The 14,155-nt window shown below is 43.6% G+C and overlaps 1 protein-coding gene across 2 annotated transcripts in view; it reads right to left on the reverse strand.

The window, feature by feature from the left end:
* Window positions 1-14,155, reverse strand: part of Creb5 (cAMP responsive element binding protein 5) — a 392,746-nt gene that overhangs the window by 78,054 nt on the left and 300,537 nt on the right. For both annotated transcript variants that reach the window (XM_076913325.1, XM_034519171.2), the window contains 2 exons: window positions 11,293-11,419; window positions 5,574-5,684 (listed from right to left, as the gene is read on the reverse strand). In XM_076913325.1, coding sequence (XP_076769440.1) covers window positions 5,574-5,684; window positions 11,293-11,419 — 238 coding nt within the window. The remainder of the gene's footprint in view (window positions 1-5,573; window positions 5,685-11,292; window positions 11,420-14,155) is intronic.

Here is a 14,155-nt window from a genome sequence, read left to right on the forward strand (position 1 = left end):
GACTCAAAAGTTAATGAGAGCTTCCTTAGAGTCAATAGCACTTCCTGCCCCGCCGGGAAGCTTCAGTGCAGCAGACAGGGAGTCATTCATGGCCTTCCACGCCTGCACTTTTAGGAAATGGAGCTGGGACTGACTGAAGCCAACGGCCTACATTGCTGAGGGGTGCCAGGGAGATGCTACCAAGAGGTTGCTTTTTCATAAGTACAAACTCTCCAGGCAGCTCCATGGGGAGTTGGGTTTGCCTGTGATTTATCTGTTGGACAGTGGGTGGCCAAGGGGCACCACAGGGCAAACAGTCACCCCACTTGATAATTAGGGAGGGGAAAGGCAAACACAAACACACCCAGGTTGACATTCAAAACAAAGTGAGTGTTTAACCAAGGCTCGCTCCTCACTATACCACCCTAATTCTCTGTCTGAGGCCTGTGAGGAGGAAGCCACTAGCCAATGGCGGTGCTGCTGCTGCTGCTGCTTTCTCAGTGGTGCAGGGAAACAAAAGCACAAGCCAGGCTCAAAACTGAAGGCTCAAGAATGGAGCCGGGCTGTGTGCTTTATCAAAGGCTTGATTTCCCTAAGTCTCTCTCGAGGGCTACAGCCCCCTTGCTCCAGTAAAGGGCTTGTCTTAGTGCCCCATCCCCTTAAGGTCTCTCTTCTCCAGTCTTTTATTTCTGTGTTCATTCCCACAGGTACATATTTAAGTCATTATTCAATTAACAGTTATCACCCCTATAGATGAACTACTGACCATCAATGAGTGAAATCCAGCCTGACCAGTCAAAAAGAAACATCGCTGGCTATAGATTGCCTTCAATTCCTAGGAGAGGAATAGCATTATTCAAACCTCTGTTTTCTAATGTGTGTGTGTGTGTGTGTGTGTGTGTGTGTGTGTGTGTGTGTGTGTGTCTCCTCTCAAGGAAAAAGCATGATGAGCATTGTTGAGATATCTTTCCAAAAAATTAAATTTGGCTGGCTATTCCTTACGAGTGCATCACTTAGAATTTCTGTGGTTTTATTCTCTCCTTCTCAGCCCCATTCTTCTTTCCTACCAGCCCCGTCTCACACATCTCCTTAGTAGCACTGGTTTCTTGCACAGTTTAAACTGTACTTTAGACAGCTTAGTTACATCCTGTTTTTATTCACGGGCCTCTTGCAGTTCAAGGGGCCTTCATAGTTTAGGGATTCTTTATGAGGAGCTTCCAGTCAACCAAGTGAGGGAGATGTGTGTGTACATTGCAAAAAAAAAGTGGCAACAAAATGTGTTGGGTGAATGTGAGGCAGCCGAGTTGGATCCGTGAGGGAGTCCACCAAGCTCTTGATAAATGGAGGGGACACTTGTTGATTCAGAAGTTCAAACTAACCTTGCCCCCCAACATCTACATATAAAGGTACATTAAAGTAATTGACTTTAACCTGATAGCTACTGACATCTGGTAGCTCTGTCATATTTGTATCCTAAAGTTCAATGTTGTAATCAAAGCTTTGTCATTGGGCTGTGGTATTTGGATGGCACACATGAAGCCCTGGGTTCAATTCCAACCATGGCATATGGCAGGCAGGAAGGTGCACATCTATAATCCCAGAATTCAGGTAGATGGAGACAGGACGTTTCAAAATTCATGGTTATCTACCTACGGTACCTAGGAAGTCTGAGGCCAGCTAGGCTATATGGGACCCTATGTCAAACACACCAAAACAAAAAATATCTTTGTCACTAGAACTGTCATTAGCAAGAACCAGTTTTTACTAAATAATGTATCATTAAGCCAGTTTTTAAACTTCTCTTCCCATACTATTGAGCAGGGCCAATGTGTTCTGTCATGTGTTTTCTGGGGACACCGTCAGGCCCAGCCATACACAACTCTTTTCCTAGGAGCAATGTTCTCCATCCTTCACTAACCCTGTTTGAACTGAAGGTAAAACTGACAGAGCAACCAGAGCCTTTGAGAGCAGCTGGCCCTGTGCCATCATTCGTTTTAACTAGCTTCTACCCTGTGGTAGTCACCTAGTCTACGGTAAGATTCAAGACAGGAATATAGACAAGTTCTCACAGCTCATTCAGCTCCCAGACTTACTGCAGGTTCCTTTACAACCCGATCCCACCCAAAGCTAGATAGAATTTGTCTAATTCCCACAAAAGAAATCTAATCTCACAACCTTGGGAAGTTGAATCAAGAGAATCAGAAGTTTGAAGCCAGCCTGGGATGCCTAATGAGTTCGAGTGTGGTGGAGTAACTTCACAAGATCTTTTCTCGAAAAATAAAAATAAAAGAAGACCTGAAGATGTCGCCCATAGGACCCCTCTAAGAAAGGAAAGAAAAGAAGAAAAAGACAGCAGAGAAGGAAAGGAACCATCTGTCCTGACTGAGAACATCACACCCACATACTCTTACTCGGTTCTGTGCTGTAGACTGGAACGATGCCTGTCCCATGATGCCTTGCATTTACCTTTCCTTCTCTGTCCTCTTCCCCCTTTCCCCTTTCCTCCCCTGTCATGCTCATCCCAATCCCCCCACCACTCCTTTCCCATTCTCCTTTTAATGTTACCCACCTAGTAGTTGCGTTTTTTGTAGACCCCACTTCCAACTAAGACACCCAGAACCCAAGGATCCATAAAAGGTCTTGTAATTTAGAAAGATGGAAGGGTTCCGGTGACTTCAGTTTGTTCATGATCCCCAAATGAAAGACTGTATGTATGTATGCTCTTGGAAAACTGTGCCACCAGCTTGCCACCAGCTTCAGAACATTTACAACTTCTAACCAGCACTACTACGAAGGTAGGTACAATGAATCAAATATTAGCACATGTGCTTTTTAGTTAAGCTGCCCCAAATTAGTACAATTCTGAGTTTGGCAAGAACCCCTATTTTTTTTCTTGCTGTTGTTGTTTGTTTGTCTGGTTTTTGTCAGCAGAGAATGGATGATGTCCAGCAAGGGAAACAGATGACCTGCAATGGGCAGTTCCTGGTCAGTGAGCCTCTATGAAGTAAGCCCTGTCTTGTGATTTTGTCCACCTCCAGGTCCAGGATGATGGCTTTTGTCAGGAGCCAATGGGGAATCTGAAACGCAGCCTCTGAAACCATATCCTCAGGAGAGTCCGGCTGCAGTGGTGAGGTGAGGCTGGCTCCTCCTCAGTAGCTGTTTGCTAGTGTGTTCTGAGAACACACCCTGCCGAGGACATTCATCACAAAAGCCCCTGTGTGACCTTGGGAAAAGTCCTTGAAAACAGTGAAACAAGAGTCTCCATTGAAATCTGGAATCCATTCCAGTCTCGCACAGGAAGAAAATTAGGCATAGAACAACAAAGCCTGTGTACTTCAGAGAAACCTGGGGAGGCTCTGGCTGACATTAAAATCATGGAAGACTTTTTCCCCCTTGAATGCTTGGTATTTCATCAAATCTTTTCATCTGTGCAGCCCCAAAGCTGCTACAGAACACTGTTAAAGATGGCAATAACGGAGTTGGCAAAACACGCAGAATAAGAGTAGAAATGCTGACCGCCGTGACCAAGTCCACCTGACACTTTTCCAAGCTGCTACGTGAAAGCTATTCTTCCAAACATTAGCAGCCAACACTGCTGTTTTCCCCTCTGGAATAACGTCTTGGTCACTGCAGGGGCAGCAGAGGTAACAGCTGGGAGCAAAGAGAAAAGCCTGCTTCCCAGGCACAGATTCTGAGATCAAGTTCACGAGTCCAGACATCACCAGCCTGGAAATATTTATTCACTTAGAACATGAATCAGCAGAGGAGTGCTTACTCCGTGCATTTAACTCAGCAAACATTTGTGGGGTAACACTATTTTTATAAGGACAGACCAGTTCCCTTTTGTCCCCAGCTGGCATTACTCAGAGCTAATTTGCCATATCATGTGATTCAGTTCATGCATGTAAATAATTATAAGTCTGTACCACCTGTGGAAGCATCTGCCTTCTTTGGCAGCAAGAAGAAAGGTGGCATTTTCTTTTCCTTTTCTTTCTCTTTTTTTTCTTGTTATTTTTTTTAGTTAAATTGTTATTTTAGGACCCAGTAATAATCAATTGTCAGAGATACATGGTTTGAAGTCATATTTTTACATTCCATCTCTATTTTGTCTGAAAAAAGGAAACAGAATTCATAGCAAGGAAGAAGACTGAGGGATCCTTTAGCTAGGAACAGGAGGTGTCGGCCTCAGCCCCGACACATTCACTCACACACGTACAAATGGTTTAATTTTGTTTCTTCTTAAGCACCTTTATAGTTCATTTTTATTTTCCTTCAAAAAGAGGGGGGATGTAAATGGCATTACTCTGGTCTCCAAAACAGATGCCAATTTGAACTTTATTTTGCCAACAAGTATTTGGTTTGGCTCTGTGGCAGTTGAGTTGAAAAATATTTGCCAATTCCAAAAAGACTTAGCAAGCTTTACTGTGGACGCCGTGCCATCTGGCACATCACAGGGCCTGTGGCAGAGCAAAGAGAGCTCTCTCGACTGACCATCGTTTTCATTTGCCCAGGGTTGCTAGCACTGGGGGTTCAGTTGATTCCTGGGGTCAAGAAATTACAGGTCAAATAGGTGAGGTTTCCAAAAGTACTGACAAAGCAGACTGTGTGTGTATGTGTGTGTGTGTGTGTGGGGGTGTATCAGGACAGATTCCACGCCCATGTAGCATGATGGATAACTTTCAGAATGGTTTACAGCATCCTCACAACGCTTGTCACACAGTCCAGGCTACCCACCAGCACCCCAGATGTGTGCCCACTGCTAGAAAGCACTACCCTTATCTGATACAAACAAATAAACAAACAAAGGAAAAGAAAAGAAATGCTGTACCGTGTTTCCAGTCATTTGCGTGAACTATGGTGCTGGACTGTAACTATATTAGAAATGAATGCGCTACTTCCTGTAACTCCGCTAAATAGTCTCAGAAAATCCACTTTATATTGGCAAGACAGGCGAGAACCCACCTTTTTAACAGGTTAATATAGACACATAGTAGAGTATAGACACATAGACATTGGAGTATGGGAAGACTGGTCTCACTGCCCCTAAACATCATAGGGTAAAGGTCACCGAAGGTTGTCAAGTGTGATCATGCCTTTCAAGTACAGATAGACAGAAACGAGACTCCTAACCTTTTAAACAGTGTCACACCTAAGAACTATGCCAAGTAACAACAGTAATACAGTGTTTCTATAACTGTGGACACTTAGGAATTAAATGTGTCCTTCGTGACATTGGGTAGAAAGAGTGACATCGAAGATGTAACTAGGATATGGAGTTTTGTAGTATTTTGTTTTTTCCACGTAGTGAGCAAATAAACACATAGTTGGGCACCTTTCCAAAGTTCCAAAGTTCTCAACACCCTCGTCCTTAATATCACCTGCCAATCACATAGTCGGGACCTGATTATCTGAAGCAGAATACCTGTAACAAATACCTGGAAGACAAAGCCAATCTCTCACCCACCTTTCCAGAGAAATACCTATTCACCAGAACAAAGACGAGCGCTCTCTTAACTGAGGTTTGGAGTCAGAACAGAACTCAGTGTTACTACCACGCATGATGTAATGGAAAGATGACTGAAGCTCTGACTTACCATTTTGGCTTCTGAATGCATTGGCTGGACTTGGGGAGAAGCACAGGGGTTGCTGAGGTTTGGACCTTGCATGCCCATGATGCTGGAGTTCACTGACATCTGTCTCTCCATCTAAGAAGAAGGAAAGTAACAGAATTAGAAGATGGAGAAGGGCAGCGGAGGCTACACACAAAGTTGTACTTTGCTTTGCTTTGCTTGGGGTGCAGGAAGGGCATGAAGCATTTCACTGAACAGCTGAGAAACCACAGGCTTGGTGCAAGGAATAATGCACCCTTGAATATTGAACGCGAGCACAGTAAAGAGTTTTCCAGTTCTGTGTGCTCTGTAGAAGATTCCTGATGCCAAGAAGGATCACTTGGTCTGGCAGACATCGCCAAAGAAAACTACCAAGTGTTTCTACTTCACTCCACACTTTAAACCGCCACTAATCATATTTATTTTTTTTATTGCTATAAAGAATAATATATGCATAGAAGTTAAAAGACTACATGATATACCAAATGATTACCTTAGGATGCCTTTAGCATTAGTTTACCTGAAATTTTATATAGTAAACATGAATCCTTTGGCAATAAAAAAATAAATTTAATTTTAAAGCAGGTCTGTCCCCTTTAGTGCTTCTGTCTGCTGGTACAATGCATTAACACAATCAAAACAGCCCAGGGCATGGTGGCACAGGCCAGTAATCTCTGCATTTGGTAGGCCAAGGTGGGAGAATTGTAACTTGGAGGTCACTCTAGGCTACACAGGGAATTCGAGGCCAGTCTGAGCTACACAGTGATATCCCATCTCAAAACCAAAACCAAAATCAGAACCTTAATCACCACCACTACCCCTGTTCAATGTACATAGAATAGTTGCCCCTAGTCTATCTCCTGCTCTTAAGCTGGCCAGGATTCCACACAGCTGCAGTGTCAGGCTTAGGCTGAAGCTTTCCACACGAGAGAAAGAAGCTGGGGTGGGGGGTTACTCATGACAGGTGAACAGTTTCACTTGCATGCCCTCTTATAGCCTACCCCATTGTTTAGAATTAACAGCAGGGCTTGAATAGTGCTCTGGCTTCCTTGGGTGTTGAGGACACTACCTGACATACTATGGAATAAATGTCTTTATCAGTTTTAGAACTTCTGGGGTATTAGAACATTAGCATTGTACATGAGATATCGAGGGGATGAAATCTACGTCTGAACATGAAGCCCATTAATATTTCAGGTACCTCATTTATAGAAAACCTGTAGTTAATATATTAAATTGTAGTGCTCCTGATCTCAAACAATTTCAGATTTTGAATTTACAGATTAATCAACTCGCATAGCAAAATGTCTGTGTCAGTACAGAAAGAATGCATACGTTGTTTTTTGTTAAGGAGGAAATGAATACTTTTCAACAAAAATAACCAGACTTTCTGTTGGGCGAGCAATTGGTGCTTCAGTGTATTTCTGCCAAGAGGTAGAAATGTAGTTAGAAATCTCGAGGTTCCCCACACCCTATGCGGGTTTGGAAAGTAGAGTTTCTTATGGATGAGAATTCGAAGTGGAGTGTGGAAACTTCCCCAAGGGACAAGCTTGAGAACGATCTCGAGTTAAATGGTTGTGGAAGGTCGCTAAGGTCGCTGAGGTTCAGTGACTGTGATTTCTTTTGTATTGACCCCTGGCACAGGCATCTGGTTATTAGGCTGCTCTGTGCAGTCAGGTGGTACCAGCTAAAAGCTTTCTTCTGAGGTGAGTGCCCAGCTTTCTCTCAGCCCGGATCAGCTGACCTGTTATCCAGCAGGGGTGTGGGGAAGGTAATGAAGACCAATTTCCCCAGGCCTTGATAATTCAGCAAAATAAAATGTCCACTCCTGTGCGTGCTCCAACTCTCCAGGAGGCAAATGTTTTAAGTCATTTGAGCTGTGATAAAATATACTTAACATAAAATTTACCATTTAACCCGGTTTAAGTGCCCTTAAGTTGAGTATCATTAAGAAGGTTTGCAGGCTGTAATCAAGTTGTGAAGAATTTGAGAAATGTGCCTTCCTTAGAACTTTTACCCCAAGACGGAGCGATAAGAGGAATGGAGCAGCATCAGGCCTTTTCTTCCAGTGAGGACTCTTATAGAGAGGGAAATTGGAAGCCAGGTGACTTTGCCTTTCATTCTCTAGAAGGATGGACTATTCTAGCTACACAGGGGCGAGAACAGCCTGTTTGTGGCTGCCTGCTGAGGAGTCAGCAGTCCAGTTCATTTCTTTAAGTAGTTATGATTGTGTCTACTCCATTACACAAAATACTGGTTCTGAACAGAACAGGCTGCTTTCTGTATCTGTTAAAAAGTAAACATGGCTTTTTTTTTTTTTTTTTTTTTTGTCAGGTAGACTATGAGCAAGCATCACTTCCAAACAAGCATCCTGGGCTTTGCTGTGCCAGCATCCTGCCTGCAGTGTAACCCTAACTTGAAAGAGCTGACAGGAAGCAGAATGGCCTTCCTGAGTGCCCAGCGTTAGTTTCCCACCACGAGTAAATGACCCGGGCAAGGGTTAGGCTGTAGCTCAGTGGTAGAGCATTCACTAAACATGTGGAGGCCCTGGCTTCCACCCCTAACTGCTCAAAATACCTGTATGAAGGGATCCTCTCTCTTCTCACACTCAAGAGCAAGAGAGTGTTTCCAGGTTACTCATCTTTTCTAATGAGAAATGGGTGTGCATTTTCCCAAATTATGAAGGAATTTGACTTTCAAGATAATAGAAAATCACTACTCAGGAAGTCTTTAAAGGTCAGATGCCTGCCTTCCCTGTATCCTTAGTGTCTGGTAGTTTGTGGTGCTCAACAAGCTGTGCAAAATGGATGGATAGATAGATAGATACATAGATAGATAGATACATAGATAGATGGATACATAGATAGATAGATAGATGGATATATAGATATATAGATGGATGGATAGATAGATAGATAGATAGATAGATAGAGATTATGTACTTTGGATCTAGGCATCATGCATTGGGGAAACAGTTAAGAATCTCACCTTCACCTAAAGATAATCACAACTTTGATGCCCAGGGCCTTAAGATTTCTCAGGTGCCACTCTAAGGGAAGAAGCAGCCCTTGACTGATAGCCTTTGATTAACTGTCCAGAAGACAATGCCCCAGCAGCACAGGAGCTGGTAACATGACTGAGTAAGGTGAACCTAGATTTCTAGGGCCTGGGGATCCTAAGAATAATTTCTTTGAGATTTTACTTCCGTTTTTATAAATAGCTTACACCCCTGAAGCTCAGTACTATTGATATTTTAAGTCAAGTAATTGTGTGTTGAGTGCCCTGTATATTGTGAGATATTACAGCATCCTTAGTTCCTCCCATTAAACACCATACTTGCTATCCCATTCATCCTGTGACAGATATTACCTAATATCCCCTGAGGGCCAAAATCATCCTCCCACCCTCACTGAGAATCACTGCTATGGGATGACACTGCTGTCCTGACAGCCACGCCCTGCTGTTTGGGAACTTCTGCAGAGGCCATGTTCCTGACATTTTGTTTATACTGGTTCTTGTCCATTCACCTGAATCTTTTGCTTTCAGGATAGAAATCTTTCAGAAATCTCAGTGGGTCAAGCTGTGTGATAGGATAAAGTGGAAAGTGTACTAGGTTTCTGGGGCTTCCAGCTCCCACTTCATCCCTAGAAATGACAGCTTAACTATATATAAATAAAAGATCCATGTGGTGACATTTTTCTAGTTATTGTTTAGAAATTCTGAAAAAAAATTATTTTGGGCAAGTAGAAGCTGAGTGAAGACAACTTATGGTTGAAATCTCCACTCAATTAGTTGAACTAAGCAAAACCAGGGCTTTATGTATGAATAGTGCTGTTCTCCTCTGTCAACCAGTCTAGGGAGAACAAGCTGCTCCTCCATCTATCCTCTAGGTCAAGTTTGCAAGATGCCTCCAGTCGGGATCAGCGAGCATTTGTAGTGGGTGGGTCCATTTGTCTGAACTGAGGCCACATGATCTTCATTCCTCAGCCCACTTCACAGATAACCGGGCCAATCGATCAGTAGGGAATTATCTGAGCTCCTTGATGTGAAGTGAGGTGTGGGTTCCACTCATAGCCTTCACCCATCATGGTGTTAACCTCAGACGCCAAGCCTTCAAGTGCTCGCCCTCGGACCTGACCTCTTGTCTGTAAGTGAGCTTTTCAGAAATCACAGTGAATCCCCAAGGCATTACCATGAGAACAAAGTGGAGCAACTAGGTTGACAAACCTTTCAGATGCTAGAGTGTTCATGCTCTATGTGCTGTAGGAGAGTTGCTAACTGGGCTGCCCCACTGCTTCTAGGACTCACAAAGTACCCTCAATCCTGTCTTTCAAAACATAATGCCAGGAACGATTAGGAAAGGGAGAGTGTCCGAAGGAAAGAGAGCAAGACTTCTCCTCCACTGTAGCTCCCCATGTTGTCAGAGGGGAAGCAGTATGTACAATACGCTCATCAAGAGTGGATACTCTTAAGGTCAGGTGTAACGGTGCATTCCTCTTAGCACTAGCAGACAGAGATGAGTTCAAAGCCATTCTGAACTATGTAGTAGGACCCTATTTTAAACAAAAATAAGTAAGTCAGGAGTCTGACTACTTGAGTTTAGATCTTGACTCTATCATCTACCAAATAAACATCCTCAGTCAGGAATAGGAGTCCCACGAGCCCCCACTTTCTCATCTGTGACATCATCACACAAATATGTACCTCAGAGATTTGCGATGAATGAAAAGAGAGCGTGCCTGTCGTTTTGTAGTTGAAAGAGCAGACTGTGGAGCCAGGATGACTGAGTTCAAAATCCAGCTGCTCTGCTTCTCAGATGAGCAAGTCACTGGCCTAACTTCTTTCTCTCAAAAGATGGGGACCTCCCTGGAGCACTGCTTCATTGGCTGACAATGAATGAGTGTGCTTGCAAAGTGACCAGCATATAGCAAACACTCAGTAAGTGCTACCATTTACGGAACATGATGTGCACAAATCCAGATTCCCAGCTATTATATGTAATCATTGTAATTAATGCCCTGGGTTGTGTCTAGAATCATCACTGCCCATTCGATGACCTGTATACTATTCAAGATGGGGATGTGGGACTGCAGTCACCCATGAATCCTCCTGGAATTAGCACTAGAACACCAGTCTCTGCTTTGACTGTAACTTCTCAAGTCCTTTGTAGTAGAGGGCACAGTATTTGCATATACTCTTCATATCCCTCCCATTTACTCTGTAGCATCTTATCCTACCTAATACAGTATAATATGCTCTATAAAGAGTTGTTAAACTACATTGTTTTTGGAGTAAGAATAAGGAAACAAGTCTGCACATGTTGAGAAGAACTTTTTTTTTTTTTTTTAACAATATTTTCAGTCCCTGGTTGACTGAATTGTGGGTGTGGAATCCCAGACAGAGCGCTGACTATAGCTATAAAACAATATCTTCCTGAACAAATTCCATTCCTTAGTTGTGGCAGGCTCATTTGCCACCAACGGGTGGAATAGACCCTGCCCCCACAGCAAGGCCCCAAAGGACAGGGAAATGCCTAAGGATGGACCCCTGAGTACCTTATGCAACCTGGCCCACAGCTCAAATGCGCTTAGAGGCAGCTGCCTTCTTCCCAGACAGCTCAGATCTCAGATCCTGATTTCCTCTCTAGGACTGAAGTCCTAGTGAGAAGTCACTGCAAGTCCTCCCCTCCCCACAAAATGCTTACAGGCATCAAGACGGCAGAAGATCCCGGCATGGTGGGGTTGGGCAGGGTTCCAGGCATGGAAGCTGGCATGGGCTGCCTCTGTCTGTTGTGGAGATGGAGTAGAGATGATAGAGAGCCTGGGACAGGCCTGGGGACAAAGAGAAAAAAAAAACCACATTATTCCTGATGGCCTGGGTCTGTTACCCAGCTTCCAAAACCAATGGGGACACCAACATCACAGGCAAACAGATCGGATCCTCTGATGTGAGAGCCACATAATTGAGGATATTAGGGAAATAATAACAAATAAAATACATGCCTGGTTTCCTTTGCTGCTTCCTAGTTAATACATCAAACTCTGCTTCATTTCCTGACCCGTTATCTAACTGATATTCAGTGAAAACATGCTGGTGTGTCTCCAATAGCCTCTGCTTCTAAAGAAGAAAGCCAGCAGCAGGATGCCCAGTTTACCCAAGTCTCACCTTCCAGAGGGTCTTAGTGTGGAGGATCTGGGGACACTGGTATGTTAGCCCTCACCTTTGCCCTGAAGCCTGCCTGGCTTTGCTCTGGGTCCATGGTTATTCTACAGTTAGAGCGTAAACTCCATTCACATATTCCTGGCAGAAGTACATTTTGACCTTTTTTGTAGTTCTATTATGAGTGGAAAAATACAACGTCAGGACACAAACAAATGCAGCTGGGCCACAGGCTTGGCACTGAGCTCAGCAGTTCTTAGGGTAAGTCCAGAGTTCAGCCCCTATTAGCAATCTCCCATTTCACAATAATGTGAGGTGTTAGGCTGTTTGACAGAAATTGATTTGGGCCTGATCTGCAGGATTTGAGGGAGCATTTCTCAAGGGAATGCATAGTTTGAAATTTTACCTCAACTTGCCAAGAAGAAAAAATTTAAGGGCCTGAAGTTGATTTAATGAACCAAGGAATGTGGAGTTGAGGGAAAGGGGAAATTATTTGTGTTTATTAAAAAGGGCAAACAAGTAACTTTGTGGCTGAATTCTCAACTTCCTTATGCTTCTCCTATATGGAGTTGGATAAACATTAAACCATGAAATTAAAGTAAATGGCAGATAAACATACAAACAACAATCCCTGGGTCTCTATATTCAACAGTCTAATCCTGTATGTTCCACTTACTGAATCAGTAAAATTTCTAAAGATAATAAAACATGTGACCTCTCGTGCCAAAAACTGGGTAAGGCTACAGGTAGAGGGGTTCGGTGTAGGTCCCCACCTTCCTTCAACACAGAATACGCTGGCCTGTGCACAGCCCCAAGACAGCACAAGGCTCTGGCTAGAGCTTAGTCAGAGCATCACAGTCTAGTTAGAACTTCAGCCTAGCAGCACAGCTCAGTCCACAGTCCCGTGGGCCTGTCCAGAGCCCCAGCCGAGCATCAAAGCGCTGTCTAGAGCACTGCAGGGCATCACGTTACATTACACCCCCAACAGAATCCCATCTGGACACCAAGCAATGGAAGGAGCTATTCCGAAATAAAGTTCTGATGACCCAAAGAGAATTGGGGCTGAGATGGGCCAAGAATGGTAGCATGCTCTTCCTTCAAAATACTGTTAAAATTCAAAGAAGATTAAGTTTTCCCTCGTTTCTGCCTGAGAGCTTTCTTTGAAAACAGAGCTACTTATCAGCTACAAAGATTCTAGAAGGATTAGTCATCAACTAGTCAAGATTGATGTGCCCAGGAAGGTACATGTATGAAAACATGAAAGAATACAAAGCATGTCACAGAGACTGAGTGGACATAAAGGTCTGCACTCAGGGTGCGTGTGTGAATAGAAACAAGTAGGTTAGCCTAAGAAGTTTACAACAGTGGGGTGAATCATTTCAAATGAACCACTAAGACTAGTTCTTGGCATGTACTCTGGGAACCTCTGCAAAGGAGACTGGCCGCTGGAACCGGGTTAGGTGTGAAGGTCCTTGGATTTCCACAGTTCCATCAAGCTTTGGGGTCCAGCTGTCCCAAAACACTATTGAACAATGGTTCTCAACCTGTGGATCACAATCCTTTTGTGGGGTTAAATGACTCTTTCATAGGGGTCACTTAAGATCATATTTACAATTCATAACAGTAGCAAAATTAGAGTTGTGAAGGACCAGCAAAAATAATGTTATAGTTGGGGGTCACCACAACATGAGAAACTGTATTAAAGGGTCACACTCTTAGGAAGGTTGAGAACCACTGCTGCAGGGGGTTGTGACTTTACTACGTCTCAAAGTTTCCTTACAAGTGGTTTACACAATCTGAGAAACATAAAATGGGACTCAGTTAACAAACAACACGTGTTTAGAGCCCCCCCCCCCCATGTTGATGTGTGCTTGGGAACGTTGCTAAAAAGAGTTGTCTGTAGAATAGTTATTGGGAGGTGGAGAGATGGCTCAGGGGCTGAGAGCACTCACTGTTCTTGCAGGGGAGCCTGGCTCAATTCCCAGCTCTCACATGGCAGCCCACAACCATCTGAATTCCAGGTCCAGGACATCTGATGCTCTCTAGTGGCTTCCTTGGGCAGCAGATACAAGTGTGGTACCCACATATACACACAGGCAAAACACTCTTACGCATAGAATTAAAATGAATATGTCATTGAAAAACAATTTATTAATAGCTCCCTCATGGTAAAGTTTATCATCCGAATTACAGTTTCATAAGAGGCAACATTCACTCCTCAGAACTTCTTAGCCAGCTATCCTTATCCAAATAGATGTCCATGCAAACATGTCTATACATGTGTGACATCATCTTTCACCAAGTATTGGTCACCAGAGGGAAGCTTTAAGTGCGGTAAAAACTTTTGAGACAACTGAAATCTTTTCTATATATTACATTGGTCTGCAAGATCGTGCTCACGGCCAAAG

The sequence above is a fragment of the Arvicanthis niloticus genome, chromosome 15 (assembly GCF_011762505.2).
Source record: "Arvicanthis niloticus isolate mArvNil1 chromosome 15, mArvNil1.pat.X, whole genome shotgun sequence".
NCBI classification, from domain to species: Eukaryota; Metazoa; Chordata; class Mammalia; order Rodentia; family Muridae; genus Arvicanthis; species Arvicanthis niloticus.